The 21,615-nt window shown below is 41.6% G+C and overlaps 1 protein-coding gene across 1 annotated transcript in view; it reads right to left on the bottom strand.

Moving 5' to 3' along the window:
• CACHD1 (cache domain containing 1) overlaps positions 1–21,615 on the bottom strand; it is a 222,669-nt gene that overhangs the window by 16,087 nt on the left and 184,967 nt on the right. Inside the window, exons 10-19 of the mRNA XM_006773233.2 lie at positions 21,351–21,500; positions 20,595–20,718; positions 19,664–19,781; positions 15,094–15,262; positions 10,707–10,849; positions 9,832–10,013; positions 8,167–8,277; positions 2,558–2,680; positions 1,333–1,432; positions 1,128–1,244 (exon numbers count right to left, since the gene is read on the bottom strand). Of these exons, the coding sequence (XP_006773296.1) occupies positions 1,128–1,244; positions 1,333–1,432; positions 2,558–2,680; positions 8,167–8,277; positions 9,832–10,013; positions 10,707–10,849; positions 15,094–15,262; positions 19,664–19,781; positions 20,595–20,718; positions 21,351–21,500 (1,337 nt within the window). The remainder of the gene's footprint in view (positions 1–1,127; positions 1,245–1,332; positions 1,433–2,557; positions 2,681–8,166; positions 8,278–9,831; positions 10,014–10,706; positions 10,850–15,093; positions 15,263–19,663; positions 19,782–20,594; positions 20,719–21,350; positions 21,501–21,615) is intronic.

Genomic DNA, 21,615 nt, shown 5'->3' with positions numbered 1-21,615 from the left:
TCCACTGCCTGGAAAATGCCGGCCTCTACAACATAAGCAATAGCATAGGCTTTGCATCCTGTTAGCTCCAATAGCCAGGAATGCTCCAGGTCCATTTTGGAATAACTGACACCATTAAGAAATGATCCTAATTCATACAGGGGTCAGCAAAAGCAGGTTTACAGCTGTGAGTACGTAAAACATAGTTTATTCTTGCATTATTATTTATTAATTATTGTATTATTTTCCATGTGAAATCTTGGTACAAATGATAGTAGATACTGGGTAAGTTAGACTTCCACAGGACAACCTTCCCTGGCAGCTTCCCTCTGACAGCGCTCAGGTTTGTCAATGTCCCCTCTGGAGAGTGTGCTCCTCAGAATGACATGGGTTCTGAAGGGAGGAATAACACTTTTCTTGTTCTGAACACACTCTCCTTTTCACATATTCATTTAAAAAATTCTTCTGTTCCTCCAGAAAACTGTTTTTGCTGTTGCTTTTTTTTTGAGACTAAATAGAATTAGGATTTTCATTTAAGCTATCATATCTTTAAAATCAATTTTAATTATACATTTAGTGATGTAAATATCTATTTCAAATAAAAAGCTTTCTTCTTCTGGATAACTTTTTGTTTTAATTGTTGGTTCCAACGTTACCTGTTTTAGTGCGCACCCAGCTAGGATTACTTACAAATTTATTTAGGTAAGTTTGCAGTCCCTCAAATCATAGAGTATCCTAAGCTAAAGAAAAGAAAGGACTTTTGGGTGATGTACATGAGAACTTCCATCTTACAGGGTGGAAGACCAAGAGCTGACCTAAGTAAGCTTTACAAATTTCAGGAGACGGAGTGATGTCTAGAAGACAGGAAGAGAGAAACACGGTGCCGCATGTATTCAGACAAGAGAGTGGGACAGGCGTTAGCAGACAACACTGAAACAAAATACCCAGTGGGAGCACTTACAACAGTCACTTCTCTACTCTGGGCTTTATATCCCACCGTTGTCATATTGGGGGGCTGGACTCGGGTCCTGTCCTGTCATTCTATAATTCTAATTCAATGGAACAGCCAAGAGCAAGATAAACATCACCATTATTCTACTTTATATTTCACAGTGGGAAGGGATGCGAGTGTTAAGGAATAGACTTACCACAAGGCTGGTGTTGAACTTGTAAAACCTCTGTACTGTCCTGTCACTGAAGCTGTTGCACAAGTTTTTCTTGACGAAGTTGGGGTGGTTCAGGATGTCATTTGCTACCAGGGGCTCCTAAGAAGGCCAAGCAGAAGACACAGGCCACGTAATTAATGAGCTGCAGGCTGCGGGAGAGCTGAGCTACCTGCTTTGCAACAAATACCTTGTGGGTGATGTGCTGCTGTTCCACAGGCGCGTGGCCTTTGGGGTCAATGAGGGTTGGATGTGCCACCAGGTAACCCCTGTCCTCCATGATGAAACACCTGCACCAACACAAGTGACAACCCTCAGTCGCTGGAGCTGTTTCTCTGTGCTTTCACAGAGCACTGGTCTTGCTAGCCCTAAAACAAGTTGCATTTATTCCAGGTTCTCAATAAATATTCATTGATAAAATGGAAGACGATGGCAGTCAGGTTAACAGGTACATCCTTCTTCAGGGGTGGATCAGTTTAAGATGAGAGCGTTACATCTGCCTCTGACGTCACCTATAGTACATACAGAATGTGACCACCCAGTCCAAGGAAGATGGGCTCGAAGATCTTTGGCAAGGATGTATAAGCAAGAAGTTAATTCTTTATTTTGAGGAGGGAGATTCTGAAAAGAGTGGCCTTGAATGTTTACAGGCACACACTTGAAGTAAACCATACAATTTCTCCTTTCGATGATAAGCATTCATAAAATATGACATTCGGGAGACATAAAAAATATATTGGATAGAAATACTAAATAAGTAAAGCCAGAACTGCTTTAATCAAGACTATATTCTGCTCTATTTTACTCTACACTCTTCAAAACAATTTGCCATGAATCCTGTACTTCCCCATTAAGGGCCAATGTGAATCTTAGCGGTGATATGAAGCATGGGTCACGAGATTGAAATAAGAACGCTATTTTTAAAAGTGGCCTGCATTAAATCAAGGGAATGCCTTTGCTTTGATCAGACATGTTCTTTTGAAATTCAAGCGGAAAAGACTTTTAGTTCCATGAGCCTCTTTCTGGGGAAATGTGAAAGGAACAATCTAAGCATCTGAAATATCTCACAAGGACTTTGGTTTAATAACTAAGTTAACATCAAAAGTGCTACCCAAGAGTACCCTCTGGTCTTTCTAACACCCCAGACATAGGAACCCTCTAATTACTGACTTCTAAAGAAACAAGAGCTTTCAGAGAATCCTGTGCCACAGTTACTCTCTCTGTTATAAGCCAGGTCTGTTTGTCCAAATCACAACATGCGTCTTAGAAAAACTTTCTTAATAAAACAGTCAGACCATGGACTCAATTTCTGGTCCTGACCATGACACTGTAGTTGCCATTCAACTGGAGAAACCTGACATCATTTTCCTTGTATTTTGCAGCTAGGAAGGAAACGGTGCCCCCCAAAAGCTTACCTTATTTTGTTGCCGCCATCTTGGTTACAAACAGGCAATAAGTCCATCAGAACCTTGTAGAAGTATCTAAGCGTGAAGTCAATGCCCATCACAGCCACAGTGTGACCAGAAGACATCTGTGTACTTCATGTGAACAAGACCAAAGAGAAGGGAGGCATGGTTATTTAAAGGTAAAAGCCATGCTCATCCTAAGGACATTGTATGGTATGAGAAATGCATGCCCACTGTTCCTCCACACTTTCCACCCCTATAAAAACCATCAATTAAACGACTGAGCTAGCGTAACATGGAGATGTGATGAGAGGAAAAGTCAGGACGAAAGGTAGAAGTTTCTAAAAAAAAGAGACCAGCCCAAGTAAGGTGCAGCTGTGGAATACGGCTAGTCCTGACTACAGATGTGCAGGCAATGACTGGACTACTCTTTGGCAAGAACATGAGGGTGGGAGGGAATAGGCATCAAGTAGCAGGCTGGATGCATGGCTACTATGGTTCCTCACATCTGGGAACCTATAGACAAGGAGCCTGAGTCATCCCCTTAATTATAGGTAGAGAAGCTGAGATCTCCCAAAGGTTAACTGACTAGTATTAAGGTCACAAAAAAATTTAGTAAAAACAAGTTTTCCTCCTATAATACTGACGTTGGCTCCATGCAAAACACAACTCATATTTTAGAACAAGACTTTCCTGGTTCATAGGCCAGATCTTTCACCTAGTCTCAAAAACAGGAGTGCCAAGGAAGACAAAGTTGGGCAGTACAACATGGTGCGACCCTTTTAGCTCTGGAATCAAGCAGATCTGGGATCAAATCTTGGCCCTGTTGGTTTCTATCTCTGTGGCTCCTGGGACAATACTTCACCTTTTAAGCTTCAGTTTTCTCATCTGAAAGTGGGGATAATTACCTATTTCATAAAGCTATTAAATGAGGTAGTATATTTATAGTACTTAGCAAGCTGCCAAACATATAAAAAAAATACCCAATAAGGTGTTTTAGTAAAAGTTATTCTAAAACACATACACACACACACAAAACTATATAGGGCTTAAAACTCAGCTGTGGACAGCATGAATTCATTATTCTTTCAGAGAAGTATCTGGATATGTATCAGAAGCACTGGCTTCTCACTTGGAACCTAGGTTCTTCTTAATCTATGTCCACGAGCAGTTGAAAGGGCTTGGTTACGTGGCCCCTTTTGTGGCTGGGAGTTTTCAAGGTTTACCCAACATGGCACAGTCCAAGAGTCTGTAATTATCATCATCCACCCAACTGATCTCTTTATAAAGAAAACACCAAAAGAAAAATGGCAATGCTATTGACAAAAATCTTAAAAATTTTAATTGGAAAGTTCAGAAGGAACTTCCCCAAGTGAAATCCTCTTTTGGAAAATCAGAATTTGGGAGTGAAATTAGCCTTGCCATGTAGACAACTGACTCCTCCTAGTTACTGTCAACACTGAAACTAACTTCTATCACCCCAGACCGCATCCCCATTCCAAACCCCCTCCCAAAATAACCACTGGAAAAAAGGGACCATAACACATACTAAAGTTTCTATCAGAGTTTTCTATCAAAGTGTGTTTGGCATGAGATGTGGGAAGATTGTGTGGGATTATCTTTGAGAGGGTATTGCCTCAATAGGAGCCTCATTATTACTGAAGTAACTTAAATTCCACTGTGAAAGAAATTAATGAGTTAATACCTTACATGGGATTTGTGCTTCATAGCAAATGTTTTCCTGAAGAATCAGTCAAAAGAAATTTAAACCTCTTTTGGCTGTCCAGGAGAGTGATGAGTCTAAATAACAGCCACCATTACGATAATAGTAACAGCTTCCATTTACTGAATAGTCACAACTGATAGGCACTCTGGTATCATTTCAATGATGTCTTCACAGCAAACTTATGAGGCTTTATCATTTCTAGGAAACTGAAGCTTGGGAAGATTAAGTATTTGGCCAAAGTCTCACAGTGAACAACTAGTGGAAGCAGGAATTTAAAGTCAGTGTCTGCAACTCCAAAGTCTATAATGCCCCAACCATTAGGTTACACTGTCTCCTTAAGAGGTTCCAAGCAATTTTACATGATCTATTTCATCTCCTGCAAAGTTGTCAGAAAGGAATTATAGTTCCTACTTAATGAATGAAAAATTAGGTTTAGAATGGTTAGAAGACGTAAACAAGATTGATCACCTTTTATTTATGATACAGAGTCCAGTATGGAAATCTGGCTCTTTCTGCACTACTTCAGCTGCCTCAGTAAAAAAATACAACTCAGGTTTTTTGGGACAAGTTAAGATGATGGCCTCTGTTTGACTGTCATCTGCTCCAATATGATCCACATGCTGAAGTAAAAGCATGCATATTGCCCATGTAAGTCTAACATTCATATTTTACCTGCATTTCAAAAATGTACACTGTTACCATGGCAACTCTCAAAGATTACCATAGAAAAATCAAACAACGCTGTCATTTCTACATCTACGTACAATAGACCACGCTGTTTGTGAGATTTTCTCTGCCAAGGACTCAAATGATCAGTCCCTAATCACTGACGGTACTTCATCATCTTTATCAGCATTATCATTCTCCATAGAGGCACACCTCAATTCTCAGGCCACTAATGATGTTCTTGGAAGAATCTGATAAGCGAGCATTGAGTCAGAAAAGATCCTCCCCAAGCTATCAGCCAAACCACTGCCAAAAACCAACGATGAATGACGAGGCCTCCTGATAAGCTGAACATCAGCTTAAATTCTCTCCTCTGGCCTATGAAAATGCCAGAAATCTAAAGCCCGAACGGAATGATGATAAAAATAACTGCCACTTATTTGGGATTCGATATTGTCAAGTAGAGGGCTAAGCATTTTACACACATCACCTCATTCACCAGGGGCATTATTGTCTCTGTTGTGCATACGAGGCCAGGGGGTCAGGGAATAATAATAATAAGTATATAACATGTACTGAGCCCTTACCATGTGCCAGGCACTGTTCTAAGAGCTTCACATGCATTATTTAATGTAATCCTTGGAGAATCTTTTGAGATAGAACCAAATATTCCTTTCATAGGTTAAGAAACCAAGGCAAGAAGGAACTTGTTTATGGTCATACAAATAGGAAGTGGCAAATCTACTTTTTTAGAGCAGAATCAGATCTGAGGAGGACGTCAGGCTCTCAAGCTGGCACATGAGGCCAGATTCACTAGCAATTATTTGAGAAAAAACTGCCTTTTCAGAGAGCCCATCTACCAATACACACATTAAAGCCACAGAGGCTCTGCTTGAGAACCAGAAGAGGTGGTTGACTTGCATGATAAACTGTGTTGAATGAAAAGTACATGGCTTTAAATAAGAAAAGCACGCTCAGCTGAGAAAAATGTTCAAATAACAAGTCCCCAAGACTGTACATTGGTCAAGGCAAGAGCGGGTACTTATTCCTGGAATTCATTCTCACTGAGGGACTGGTGGACAGAACCCAGGATTTAAATGGCCATTTAACTCTTGCTACACTCAAATAACTAACCTTGTAGAGTTTAAACACACTCTAAAAACTAACCAAAATAAGGAAATTGAATGCAGGTATTTCTCTCTTGAAAGCCCATCACATTTCCATCATGCTTCATTTGGACTAACGCCGTAAATATTTATAAGTAAACTCAATGGAAATTCTTCCACCCATTCAAACCCAACAAAAACATGTATATGTGCATATGCACACGAGCATAAAAACCTGCACCTTCCTGTGGCAACCCCACTCCACCAACAAAAGGAATACTGTATAGAAGGTAGAAGGGAGAGCTAAGGGGTGTGGATGAGTGGCCAGGTGGGACAAGCCCGATGGAATGCCAGAGGCTAAGGAAGAAACACACGGGTAGTTGTTTGCGACCTGCCTCCCAATAATATCCTTCAGAGCCCATTCCATTGTCCTCAAAGGCCAAGGTGACTGCTGTCCCCTCAAAGAAATCACCTTTGTTTACTTTTTCTCAACTGATCAGTGTAGGAGGGATGCCAAGCCTTGCTATTCAGACAATAGTAGGCGTTTGCCTAGCAGATGGTGACTTAATGAAAGCATGGGAAAAAATCTGTTCTAACTGAGTGTTTCCTTGTTTACATGTGAAATATTGTATGATGGGAGCAGCTGATTGAGCCAAACAGATACAGTGCCCTGCAAAGGAATCAACACTTGGCTGGCGGCAGGGCCCTGCTTTCCACGGAGACACAGGTCATGATTGAAATTCCACACAGAGCTGCTTCCGAATTCTTACTCCCAATGAACCTGCCTTAGAAGAATTTACCGAATGTCAATCACTTGGTATATAATGAGCACCAGTGAGAAGCATAAGGTTGTGCAAGGAAATCTGTCTCCCATAAATTTTAAGGTATCATTACAGGTACTCGTCAAAATATGGTCTTTCTTGGTCACTAGGGAAAAACAGCTATTTGTATAATGAAGGGATTAAAACAGTTTAATGTGTTTGACTTGCCTCTCCACCCAACATTTCACTGACATTTGTAGTTTAAATACTGAAACTTCAAAAACAGGAAATATACAGCACCCTAAATATATTTACAGTGATACTGACATTTTATAGCATTCCCGGAAAATCAATTTTCAAAATGCCTTTTTATTTTTCAGAAGGCAGTGGGAGGACAAAATAAAAACAACAGACTCCTATATGGTTCTAGAGTTAGACTGCAATACAAGAGGAAATAAATGTGATGTCTTGATACTTCTCTCTCTTCACTGAGAACGCTCCCTTCTTCCAGAAAACACTCTCTGGTAATGATCAATTGTCAGGCTCCTATTGCTATTTCTTATATATTTTTTAATTTTTAAAAAAAATATGTTTTGATTTTTTACAGAGAGGAAGGGAGAGGGATAGGGAGTTAGAAACATCGATGAGAAGGAAACATCGATCAGCTGCCTCCTGCACGTCTCCTACTGGGGATGTGCCCGCAACCCAGGTACATGCCCTTGACTGGAATCGAACCTGGGACCTTTCAGTCCGCAGGCCGACGCTCTATCCACTGAGCCAAACCGGCCAGGGCTCCTATTGCTATTTCTTTGATTGGGGTAAGCCTGGCATTTCTACAAACTGCTCTAGTGAATCTAACATCCTTCTTTTTCTTCTTCATAAGCATCATCCTGGCTGCCAAGAACAGGGTAAGAGCTTTTCATGACTCAACCATGATAGCCTTGTGAGGCGGTATTATCCCCATTTTACAGATGGCAGAGGGAAGCCCACGGAATCTGAGAGGACACGGCTAAAGAAGACACTCAAGTCCTGGCCGGTTTGGCTCAGTGGCCAGAGCATCAGCCTTCGGACTAAAGGGTCCCGAGTTCAATTCTGGTCAAGGGCACATGCCCGGTTGCGGGGCTCGATCCCCTGTAGGGGGCATGCAGGAGGCAGCTGGTCCATGATTCTCTCACATCATTGATGTTTCTATCTTTCTCTCTCCCTCTCTCTGTAATCAATTAAAACATTTAAAAAAAAAGACAATCAAACCTCAGCTTGCTTCATTTCAAAGGCCATCCTTTTGCCATTAACCTATTTAAATTTTCAAAATACCCTTGCCATGTTCAAGAAATGACTAAGAACTAATGAAAATATTACCTGGATGAATGAATTGTATGGCTAATAGTCACCACGTAGCCAGCTCCTCCAACATCTAAGTAAGGGCCAGTCAAGGAAATCAGCCCTGGATTAGCTACTGCATGGAGATACCTAGTAGAGACCAAAGAAAGTTACATTACTTTAGGATATGAACAACTGTGAATTCCAAAGAAAAGGGAGCTGGTAACTCAAAAAAATATTTAAGGGGGACTGGGTGAAAAAAGTGAAGGGATTGAGAAGTGCAGATTGGTAGTTAAAAAATAGTCATGGGGATGCAAAGTATAGCATAGGAAATATAGTCACTAACATTGTAATAACTGTATATGGTGCCAGGTGGGCACTGGAAATATCAGGGAGAACACTTTGTAAAGTATATGATTGCCCAACCACTACAATGTACATCTGAAGCTAATATAAAATAATACTGAATACAACTGTAATTGAAAAAAAAGTTTGAAACGGTAAAAGTATTTACTGTAAATAGTGCCTATGTTACAATAAAATTCAAAAGCGTTCATATCTTTTATGTCTGACCATAGCAGCATCAATATAAGAGGTCAAGAAAATCTAAAATTTTCCTTTAAAAAAGATACAGAACTCAGGATATGTCTGAGCTTTTAACAAGACCTACAGTCTAGATCAGTGGCACCCAACCTTTTTTTGGCCATGCCCCACCTAAGCATCTCTAAAATCCTGATGCCCCCTGTGACATATAATTCTTATTATTCAAAAAGCGAACTCCTGTTCATAAATCACTAATAAATTGTTAAATAATAATAATAATAATAATAATATGAAATGATATGAAAAAATAGCAAATAGTTTCAAAACATATAATAGGGAACTGAAATGCATAAATATGTCATAATATATATTTATATGCTCTTTACAAGGCCCCTAGAACCATAACAAATGCAAAAATTCACTGTTAATACCTCTGGAATTGCCCCTCTTAAAAGTCAAATTGCCTCTCTGTGGGGCGGGTGCCCCACCTTGGGAACCACTGGTCTATATGTTTTAGAGGCTAAAATAAAAATAAATTAATGAATGAAGTAGAAACAAATACAATTGGGCACGTAAAAATGCATCCTGGATTGGGAAGGGTGGGGAAACAGGCAGTAAAACAAGAGCCGACTCATGAGTGACTTAGTTACCAAGCAGCACAAGACTAGAAATCTTGTTTTTATGCCCAAATTGCTTCCCTGCTATACCATCTGACTAGCATTTGTTTTTGAAAATCAGAGAAAAAGAAAGTCCAAAAGTAAAAAAAAAAAAGTTTTTGAATTCATACTTGTTTATTTTCCATAGGTCTTATCTGAGCTGTAATAGGATGCCATAAACATGCGCAGTGACATTAAGTATGCCCACTATAGACACACTGCACACAAGGTAGAATCCAACGAACTACCAGGAATGGAAATGGCTGAGCATAAAGCATTTCAGTCTCAAAATTTCAATGAAGAGATAAAAACATTGTACACAGAGGAAACCCACAAAGCTGTTAGTACATTAAAAACAACAACACACTATTCAAAAACATGTTTTCACTGCCATGAAAGTACCTTCTTTGGTGTGACCGCCTGAAGTTGCTTTATAGTATGTACTTATCATGTCTCTCCAGGGTTTGGGGGGGAACCTTTGAAAATGGAAGCCCCGAAAACTCACCATTGTCTCCTAGTGGGATCAAATGCTTTGTCCATGAGGGAACCAGGATAAATTCTGAGGACGCCATTGGGTGTTGCTATGTAACGGCGGACAATGTAAGTGTTCAGGCTACTCATTTCCATTTGTGTCATCCATTCATCTGTGACGTGGCTGGTAGCCATTACTTCATTTCTGACAGAGAACTGGGAGACAAAGGAAGACATAGCGGGGATCCTTTAAGACGCACATGAAAGGAGAGGGGACCACTGGCAGCACTGCCCAGCGCTCTCTGGCAGGGAAGCCAAGCCCAATTACTTCTTCCAAGTCTTTCCCCAGCAGATGGGCACAGCCACACTTGGGGGAAACAAAAGCTTACTGAAATGCAGTCCGTGGATGTGGGAATGGGATTTACTCCATTGTTCATTTTAGCGAGGCTTTCTGCGTTTAAGGGGACAGATCCTACAGAAGCATCACACACACACACACACACACACACACACACACACACACACACACACACGGCAGCTAAATCTCTGCTCCTTAAACGTCATCATAGTGATCTCAACAGACAGTAGGGGCACTTTTCTTCTCTCTCCTGGAAAAACAGGCCTGGGAAAGTGTCACTGGTCTCTAACTCTCACACCCTCCCTCCCGCCCCTAGGAAACCCCTCATGCATCTAAGGCCTGAAAGAGCTTGTTCATCTGGCTCCCAGGCTTCTTCATCCATCAGAAGGGGCATCACCGTCAACCTCCCCTGGCCACATGCTGTCTTTCTGGCTCTCCAGCCGAGAGGCACAGATCCAGGCCTGGGCTTCCCACATCCAAGGCTCATAGTCAGCAGGTCCTCCAGGCCTGGGCACAGGGCACCCGGGATGGGGCCCCACGCCAGCACTCACTTTGAGCCCCGGGTTGGCAATGAGACGGGTGTTGTCACTGAGGTAGGCTGTGTAGTGCTCCACCATGCGCTTTGTCTCGGGCTGGCTGAGGTGCTCATAGGGGGAGGAAAAGCTGCCAGCAGACAGCATGACGGTTGGACTCTCTGAAAGACAGCGGACAAACAGGCCTGAGAACGCCGGGCCTTCCTCTCAGGTCCCCACAGAAGTGCCCCTAAGGCCCCGCCACCCTGTCTGCCGTGGGGGCTTAAGAGTCTCCCAGAGGAAAGCAAAGAACTCGACGTGGGGCTACAATCATGAGCGAACCAGAGGAGATACACATACAAATATATGCAAGTGCTGATGTGGCCAATGTGCAAAATGCCTGAGAGCTACACATGATATATATATGAGGATCAAGGAGGCAGCGCAGGACACGGAGCCAGGCTGGGTTGAACCTGGGCTCCGCCGTTTCCCGGCTGCGTGACGTTGGGCAAAAGTTGTACTGTACGTGGTGTTTTTATCATCTGCAAAGGGCGGCGAGGGATGGGGGGGTGGGGGGGTGAAATAACTGCACCAACCTTACAGAGCTATGGTGAGAATTATATCAGCTAATACACTATGTAAAGCAAATGAGTTCAATGTAAAGCACGCAGATCGGTGCTCGGCACACGGCAAGTGCCCTCAGTGCTCACTATTACTGTTCACCCTGGTATTAGTATCTAGGGAGAGAAATGGAATATTGGAGTCAATGCAAAAATAAAATAAAGTAAGATCCTCACAGACGGGTACAGCCAGACTCGGCATAAACGAAAGCCTGTAGAAAAGGTAGTAGTTACCTAGACATAGGTCATTGTTGATCCCATCTAAGAGGAAAAGCCCTGCCCTCTATTAAGACAGAAATGCTCAGTGAATTACATGATAAATCATGAACACTTCATTTTCGGCTTTGACATTTTTCATTGTTCATTCTTATTTTTAAAAGCGTTAGAATCCTGTGTCCTATCTCATTTAAATCTATGGGTCACTTTCTATTCCTTTTGTTAGTTCTCAGTCACGGTGTCCTGTTTCCTTGTGGCCTAGTTATTTCTGATGGCGCTGGATGTTAGACAAATTAGTAAGAATAGTTGAGGCCTAACAGGACGGGAATACCTTCCTCCAGAGAGAAGTGTTGTGTGATTCTGCCAGGTGCCCCTCCCCTCGCCCCCCAGAGGGGAGAGGTGGTAAGGCCAAAACACATCCCAATAAGGAGACTGGACACTAGCCTAAGTGCTGCATGGTGGGACTTTGGTATTCAACTAGTCCATGACTAGTTAATGCCTGAGATTCCTTAGACCACGCAGATGACAGGAATCCCAAGTCAAGGGTTGATTTAGTTTCAATTCATCCTTACCCTCAAGATGAAGTCTGATAAGACCTCTGCTAAAGGCATATATATGGAAGGAGAGGGGCGTTATTTATTAGTCTCCACCTTCTGGAGACCTGGGATTTGATTTCTGCCTCTCCCCCCAGCCATAAGCAGCTACTTAAAGCACAGTGTAATTTCACAGTTGTTTCTTCTGGATTGGTGAATATGTTCACTGCAAAAGTGGCTTTAAGGTGTTCACTTTCTTCTCTGAGTTCTTAGATTTTCCTATACGTTGACCCAGGACCTAACTATCATGTCAGTTCTTTGATGCTTTTCAAGAAGAATTTTTTAAAAAGGGTTTCCATCCAGGAGTTTTGTTGTCCTCAGAAGGATGGGTCAGGGTTAAGTAGTTCACCATTACCAGAGAGGGTGCTTCTAGGAATGCTGTCTCACCTCATTGTCATGCTATCAGCAGGGGGTAGCCTGGGAGATTATTATTCTATTCATATCTAAGAGGCTTAAACAGGGTAGGCTGCCTAGCAGTGTGCTGTGTTCATGGGCCTTCGTGGAGGAACATGCCAGAGAAAGAGGGCTGTCTCTGAACTCAGAGAGCTTAGGACCCAGTTGGAGAGACAAGGAATTTTAAAAAGGAGAAAGAAAACAATAACATAAGAATCATGCAATAATATAAAAAAATGTTAAAAGGTAACATAGTATTTCAGAGACAAAAGAGTAGGGTGAGAGGGAAGAGGAGGAGAGGCACCTTGGGGATGGACCTTCCTTGTAGCGACAGAGGCTTGCATTTTAGGAAAGCTCGCTGCAGTAAGAGGGATTGAGGGAGAGAGAACCAAGCACGAGAGGACACAAGGCTTTGTGTGTAGGAGGTACCCATATACTTGTATACTAACATGTATATTTAACCACAATGGTTTATATACACTGAAAAGTTCTTTACTTCTTTGTGTACCAGGAAAGACAATGTCCCTCCGTCAGCTCTCCGGAGGGAGCTCTAATACATATTGGACACATTGCCTCAAAATCTCCATCATCAATAGAATTAGATGGAAACCACTTCTTTGCCATTCCCTTTTTATTATAATTATTTTGCGTCACTTTCATTACCAACTGATACTAAACTGCTCTCGATGACCCCTCCACATTGTCCTGGGGTGAGAGGGGGTTCTACTGCCAAGGAGAAGTCGGGTGGTGAGAATGTCTAGTGAAAATCAGCCATTGGCCTGAGGTCTGTCTGTGTGATATAGGATCAGTCCATTCATCTCATGCAAAGTATGTGAGCTGATAAACTACATTTCTGACTATCTCTACTAGGCAGCACTAGGCAACTGAAATACAATGCGATCCCAAATCTAATTCAAAAATTTCCAGTAGTCTCATTAAGAAAAGTAAAAGCAAACAGGTTAAATTAATTTTATCAGTATATTTTATGGAATCCAATCTATCCAAAACATTATCACTTTAACATGTAATCAACATAAAAAGTTAAATATTTCACACTTACAGTGAATCCCAAGTTGGACTAGTCACATGTCAAGTGCTCAGCAGCCACACAAGGCTAGTGGCTACCATACCGGACAGTGCAGCTATGAGGGTTATTCCAAAGGACGTGAACAGTCTAGGCTCGAGTTTTTCTCTCATCTAGAAAAACTGCTGCACGTCACCATCTCAAATCTCAGAATAGTGACCTCATATTCACCAGCAGTCATGCTTACCTTGCCCCCACAGCACTTAAGAGAATCACGCACATCCTAGCACTTCAGTAAGCATTTCTTAAAAATGTGAATTAAAGGGCATACATACTCTGCTGCATGAAAACCAAAGACAAAACCTAAATTCAACAAACACACACATGTCAACTCCAACCTTTTCTGATGGACACCTCTGGCCCTTTCCCAGAGTCTACGCTGCTGGACCGTGTCCTGGGAGAGAATGCTTGGCTGCCCTGCTCCCCTGATCTCCTATCCAGACAGAAACTCCATAGGACAAAGTTTAAACAAGGAACCCAAACACAAGCGCTCTCCCATGTAACCTTCAGCCTGGTGGCTTCTATCCTTCATCCTCTTCCCACCTGTGCGCCCTCTACTCAGTGGGCTCACGGTCTAATGATTCTTAGTCATGAATTTTAAACCCTAAGTATTTCAACAGTGGAAAAGAGAAGTTTACAGTACTGTGAGCACACTGTGTTGTATCAATAGTACACACTACAAGTGCCCAGCATGGGCCTGGCACATGGCAGCGTGCAATACAGGAGGTGGCATCGTGGCCTGGGAGGAACATGAGTCACATCACAGCCTTGCTGCTTTCTGTGCTACCTTGGGAACAGTCCGTGTTTCCAATAAACCCGATGCCCTCATCTATAATAGGTCAACTCAGATGATGAATGTCCAATACCTGGCACATACAAGTATGAATTCCCTTTGGCTTTCTTTGCCTATTTCCTAAGCTCTTTGGAAGACAGGGGCCTGTGGCAGACACAGATACGTGATATAGATATAGGGGTTCTTTTTACTATTTCTCCACCTCCTGCCTTCTATCCCCCCCCGTCCCCACATCTGATTTAGCAGGCCATCTCTGCGACTCTCTTGGGTGGACTGTCTCTGGGCCACTAACACCCCGTTGCCGGCACTGGCAGAAAGCCGACAGTGACTATGGAATAGGGAAGTGCAGCACCTTTCTTGAGTCTGGGCAAACCCTACAGTATAATTTACACTCCAAAGCCCCCCTACAGGATCAGGGTTAAGCTGAGGCTGGGAGCTTACCTAAAATTAAACTCTTGCCTGCTTTCTCCTCCTTCCCTATCCCGTTCCCCTCACTTGGTCACTGGCTTCCTCCGAGAACCCACCAGTAATAAATCATCCACACACGCAGCCTCATCTCTGTTTCTGCTGGAGAACTCCATCCAAGGCCAGGCCTCAAAATGTTTTCAGGTTTGTATCCCGAAACTGGCACTGCAGGCCTGCACATTTTTACAAAATTCAAACTGATATGTAGGGTGAACTGTTACGAGTAAGACCACAGAGGAAGCTGAGCAGTGCAAGGCTTTACCTAGAGTGGCCAGCTGTTTGAAGTGGAGGCAGGCACTGGGCTGGCCCAGGAGGTCCAGCCGGTGGTACAGCAGCTTGCTGCTGGGCACGGTGTTAAGGTTCTTCAGTTGTCTGACAGGTACTTCTGGTTGTATCACCACAATACAGAGAATAAAGGAAGTGTCTTGCACCTGAAAAAAATTGATAGAGAATTTCTAATACAGAAAATGAAGATCCCTGCAAATTCCGCTCTGTCTTCTATCCCACATGGAAAAGTATTTGATGAGGGAATGACAGACATGAAGATGGGGTGATAGGCACTATCTCTGGCCAAAGATTACATTTTATGTTTCCTATTTTCCTTTCTTACAGAAAGAAATGAATGTATGGGACAGGAAATCACAGAGCTAATGAAGGGATTAGAAACTCGAACTCGAGTCCCTTTGACACAGCGACCCCGGCCCTCCTTTGCTTATTTAAGCAGGAACATGGCATGAGAACATGACCATTATGGGGTTTGAGATGCATTAAAAAATACATAGTTGCTTTTGCAATGAGTATTTTTATTTATTTTTATAAAATATATTTTTATTGATTTCTGAGAGGAAGGGAGAAGGAGAAATAGAAACATCAATGATGAGAGAGAATCATCAATCGGCTGTCTCCTGCACACCCCACACTGGGGATCGGGCCCACAACCTGGGCATGTGTCCTGACCGGGGATCGAACTGTGAACTCCTGGTTCATAGGTCGACGCTCAACCACTGACACGCCGGCTGGGCACAATGAGTGTTTTTAGAGCTGCCTATTTTAAAAGCAAATTATGACTCCACATACACAGCCCATACCAAATCTGATTTATTCTCCACTTCTCTTTGCTTGGTTGGAGATGATCAGGATCTCCCACTCATGACAAGTACACATCCTGTGACTCCCTCACAAAGCCGCCTGACCTGCCACTCCAGCCCAGGGGAAGCAATGTGCTGTAGCTTAGCCTAAACTATTACGCGCACACATCAGAGCACTTTCAAATGCACTTTGCTCCTAGAAATGAACGCTCGCCTAAAATTTGTTGGGAAAATTGTCCACCAAAGTAGCAAAGGCAAGTCGAGCTATTTAGTCCTTGCTCCTTAACTTAAAAACAGCAGAGAGCCAAACTACTTGTCTATTACATCAGGAGATGGATGGAATCTATTTAAAAGGTAGCCTGCAAATAAGTGACAAGAGTGATAACCAGCTAAGTCAGAAATAACGCAGCTCAGAGGGTTTACTTCATGACCACGGAGAAAATGCTAACGAAGCAGGTTAGCGTTAAGTGTAACTTAGGGTTTGTGAAGATGGTGGCAGAATCTTTTTAAACATGGGAGAAATCTGCATCTCCCTGGTATTGCTTTCAAGTACCCCTGCCAAGGATCTTCAATTAGATTCGCAAACTGAATCCTTTCCCTCTACCCACAAAATTAGAAAATGACAGGGTGTTCTGAAGGGGCATTCACGCCTTCCCCATTCCCTTTTCACTGAGTCATCCTTTGAGTTTGTTTCCTGGGTTGTGTGTTCCAAGGAACCAAAAGATAAATACTTTGCTGACGGGCCAGAATATCATTTTATAATTGTGTCTATTCTGGAAGAGAAAAATAAGAAGTTACCCCAAGTCTTGGACCTATTGGGATTATCACTTCGTAAGGTATATACATGTTGAATCACCATGCTGTTACACCTAAAACTAATATAATGTTGTATATCAACTGTAATTAAACAATTAGAAAATATTAAAGACAAAGTTACCCCAGAATGCTTTATAACTATTTATGTTTATAAATAGTTCTTAACTAGAAAGGAAAACAGATTTCAACACAGGCCTTTCTATTGTGTTCTCATCAGGACTATGATGCACCCAGAGAGGCTCCCCGTAACTGGGAGTGGTTTTCTCACTGCTCACTGACTGCCCATGGGATTCATGTTTTGAAGGGAAGCAAGGCTGTGCAGTGCAGGAACACTGTGATACCATCGTATAGTCCGTACTTCCTTCCATCCCTCACAGCATGCAGCCTCCTCAAACGCTTGAAGATGGACTTGGGTTCCACAGTGACAGAGTCATAATCTCTTAACACTCCTAACATAATCCCTCATGTTCCATTTAAATTAATTCCGTGAAATAATCCATCCATATCTGTCCGCTACATGTATGGATGCTAAGCAATTTAACCAATTATTCTCAGCATGAGCTAAGTCTATTTGGATTATATTTAGTAGAGGAATTCATTTTATTCCCAAGGACATGATGAGTACCTTCTCCCTAAAGTAACTCAAATGTAACTCAAAAAAAAAAAATATTTACTCTTCCTGCTGGGTAACCAGGCCAGTCTTTTAAACTCCAATCTCATCATTTATTATTACCTCTTTCATTTTTCACTTAATAGTGATGTTCTTGACAATTTCAGAACTCTGAGAACTATCTGAAGTGATTTCATGATTATACCTATTTGGCAGAGCAGAATGGCCAGAATTTACCAGTAACACTGGAAAAATAACAACATCTATCTTAAGAAGATAATACTTTTTTAGAAAAATGTTAACACTGGGTTTATTTACTCTACGAAGAAGGTTTTAAAGAATGCCTACGTTTCCTTCTTTCTCTTTCAATGCCAACACATATAAAGGAAGATATTTTCCCAGGATATAACTGAGTTGCTTTCATTCAGGTTGCACCGCAGGTAACCAATCTCCAATTTCAAATATAAAAGTATTTTTCAATGAAGTATTCTGATGCCTAGCTCACCTTTTCTGATGTGAAAATTAAACAATTCATCTTTATTTAAAAACTCTATTAATACAAAAAATAAGGGCAGATGGTCCAATCGTTCTCAAAAAAAAAAAATTCCTGAAGATGAGCTGACTCAGAATTTCAAATCTGTACTATCCTATATAATAAAAGCCTAATATGCTAAGTGTCTGGTCATCCATTCAACCAATCAAAGCATATATGCTAATTATTTGCTAAGGCTGCTCAACTGCTCACTATGACATGCACTGACCATTTGGGGGAAGACAGTAAACCGGTCGCTATGACGTGCACTGACCACCAGGGGGCAGAAACTTGACTGGTAGGTAAGCTTGCTGCTGGGGTCCAGCCGATCGAGACTGAGCGAGACGCCCTGGAACCCTCCCGCGGTCCCTCCCCAGCAGGCTTGCCTCCCAAGTCCCTCCCTGGCCCTGATCATGAACTGGTGGGGTCCCTAGGCCTGGCCTGTGCCCTCTCGCAATCCGGGACCCCTCAGGGGATGTCGTAGAGCCGGTTTTGGCCCGATCCCACAGGCCAGGCCGAGGGACCCCACTGGTGCATGAATTCATGCACCAGTCCTCTAATCAAACAATAAAATACCAGTAGGATTAGGCTTGTAAATGTACGTTTCTCAAAAAGTATCATTTAGTATTTTGTTGCCTTTTGTTTCCAATGTAGAAATCACTGCTGCCATTATGATGCTTTAAGAACCAAATGAGAAGGTTAGAGAGAGTCATGTCTAAACCACAGTGGCTACTCCTAATCCTTGTGATTCCTAAGCCAGAAACAGGCCTGTCTGAAGCCGTTTAATTGTCTGCATCCACCACTAGGCTGGACGCTCTATGAAGGCAGAGAGAGCATCATTCTTTTTCATTCTTCTTAGCTCATAATAAATGTTCAGTAAGAAGTTTTTAAAGGGATGAATAAATAGCCATTTGGAATCAAAAGGTTAAACACCAGATATGGCCATCCAAAGGAATCCAGGATGACTGCATTTGAGGTTTAGTGATAGAAATTTGATGAAAAAAAAAATACAAGTCCACTCTTTCTTTGGTCAATTACAATATCAAGGCCCCACAACAGCATGTTATGGTATGCTTCCAAGAGGGAGTTAAGGACAGGAACATAAATCATATGGACAATGTGTTTTAGATTCAATTACTTTGTGGCGCCCTCTCTGACTGAGGCTGGTAAAAAAAAGCTGAAATGGGTACCACACGTTATGGCTAATGTGTCAACGCACTTGTGATGAATGTGAATTATCCAAATTCTAATATGAAAGTTCCTTTCCCTTGGAATATGTTAGCAGAGGGCATTTATGTTTTCGTATCTCTTTTTTAAATTCCCAACTTCCACAATTTGAATTTAAAATGATAAAAATTCACTGGATATAACCTAACTGTGCATACATAAGGGACTGTTAAAAAAAACTGTGTCCATTTTTATAAATTACATAGCCAATAAACGTGCACGCACACTAACATAGACATGTACACTGATCTATATGCCTGTGTATGCATAAAAATTTTCTGGAAATTGACCAAAGTGATTATTTATGGGGAATGGGAGGTCAAAGCCAGGAGGGAGGGAAGGGCACAGTTTACTGTCTACTGCATATTCAGTTTGATTCATTTATCATGAATAATAACTGGTTTCATAAATAAAAAAGGGAAAAAATTATAAAACATCTGGAGTATCTCTTCTTTTTCCAACCACTTTAAAACTGATTGGTAACATGATCCGACCCAAGGTCCCTAGAATTCCTGTACCCATTGCTGCTCAGGCAACGGTGGCGCGTCCTCTCACTCACCATCTTCCAGGCGTAGCTAACGTTGTACGCCTGCTTCCCGGTCTCTCTCAGCTTGTTTATGTGCCAGGACAGGGATGAGTTCACAGGCACGGCGATAATCTGACTGCCCAGAGGGAGGCTGCGTTGGCAAACAGAATGAAATATTTCAGGCCAATGATAAAATTAAGCACTTAATTAAAGGCTGGGAAGAAGCTGTGAGCCAATGGCCACCTCCTGAGTTTGAAAAGCAATGAAGCTCATCACTTTTGAAAGAGATAATGTGAGATTTTCAATTTTGTCAAAGTATGCTGTCGGCTCTGCACTAAAAACATTCCTGACTCTCTACCCCTGCACACGCCCCCACCCCCATTCTAATTCTTTCCAGAAATGATGTTGTCTCATATCACTCAGTTAGTACTTTACAACCAATGAGCACAAAGACCCGTTTCTCTATAGGTTACCATCTGCCAAAATAATGTATCATGGTTGGAAAAAATCCAACTTGTTCTTTATTTCAAGAGAAAATGTTGTGTATGATGGTGCTGTCAAGTTGGAATGGACACTAGGTTGCCAAGATATTTTCTGGCATGTGGGAGAGCTGGGCCTCAACTTTACCTTTCATTTTGCCAGCATTTTTCAACTTGGTACAATGGGAGTATTCTTTTTAAATGAGATAACATATATCTGATTTTACAATTAAAGGCAATGTAAACACAGAATTTGATTTACAAGACATTTCTCCTAAATAACAGTTCTAAGAGACCTTACCTATTATTCAAAGTAAACATATTTTTGGCTATTATTCTTAGGAAAAAAATTACTGAGTATACTTTTGATAACATTAAAATAATTTATATACTTGTTTCATATCCTGTAATAAACACTCATATTTGACCTCAAAGGATACTATTCTCAGAGAAAATCAGTACTGCAGCCCTCACCTTTTCCTTACCTTAGAATATTTTGCCGAACCAAGTCAAATTTTGGGATATTTTCATAATGAATGATGTCAGTATGAAGAGGGGGTTCTGATAGTAAATATGGCCTGGTAAGAGATGGGTGCATAAGTGTATACCCTGAAATAAGAAAACAAAGACACAGGCTAAGGAAAACATGTTGTAGGAAGTAGTGAATCTAATAAAGTGCCTATCGTAGGTTTGAAATATGGAATAGTCTGGGACGGCTGCCCAACACTCAATTTCTCAGTATGTAACTCACCAGTCCAATAAAAACTGAACTTGTTTTATGTGTTCTTGTATAAAACTCCTGAAGTGTAGAAAGATGTCTTAAATTATCGGACATCTGTTTAATCAAGACTATTTTGGAGGTACTGATCATTTGGTTTTCATTTTATGAAATGTCCTGATCTATCATATAAACCATAGTGCTAGTAAACCCAAAGATAACAATATAGACCAAAAACGTCCAAAGGATCGCATTCTGTGTGTCATTCAATCCTCAAGTCTAATTTCCTGATGTTACAAATAACTGTTACCTATCCCTCCACACAACAGAGGAACATGTGCACACTGTTTGGATTCATTCGACCACCTTTACGGTGTTCTACTATAAGTAGTAGTCCCAGTTACACTGTGTTTGTAGAAATACTATCATTTCTTTCTTGGTTAGGATCAGAATAGCTATGGATTTTTTTTTTCCAGGTTGCTAAAGGAAACATTCTTTCCCCTGACTAATTCTAGCAGCTTACCTTTGTCATCTATGAGAAAAGTATAGGAGGCCAAAGAGTCTTGGTAATACGTCACATCTTCAAGGATGTAAGCCAGGTTCACGTCCACACCTACAATTCCCAGAAGCAGGTTTCCAAAATAACAGGGTTTACTCACTGTCATTATCAAACCTATGGGTTAAAAAAAAAAAAATCCAAAGAATAGCAGACAAGGACAAAGGCGGGACTTGTGCTCTGGTGAGTCATAAAGGCTCCTAAACCCATCCAGATTCTGCTGGGAAGGAAA

This window comes from Myotis davidii, unplaced genomic scaffold (genome assembly GCF_000327345.1).
Source record: "Myotis davidii unplaced genomic scaffold, ASM32734v1 scaffold205, whole genome shotgun sequence".
NCBI classification, from domain to species: Eukaryota; Metazoa; Chordata; class Mammalia; order Chiroptera; family Vespertilionidae; genus Myotis; species Myotis davidii.
This window is presented reverse-complemented; position numbering and strand designations above follow the sequence as displayed.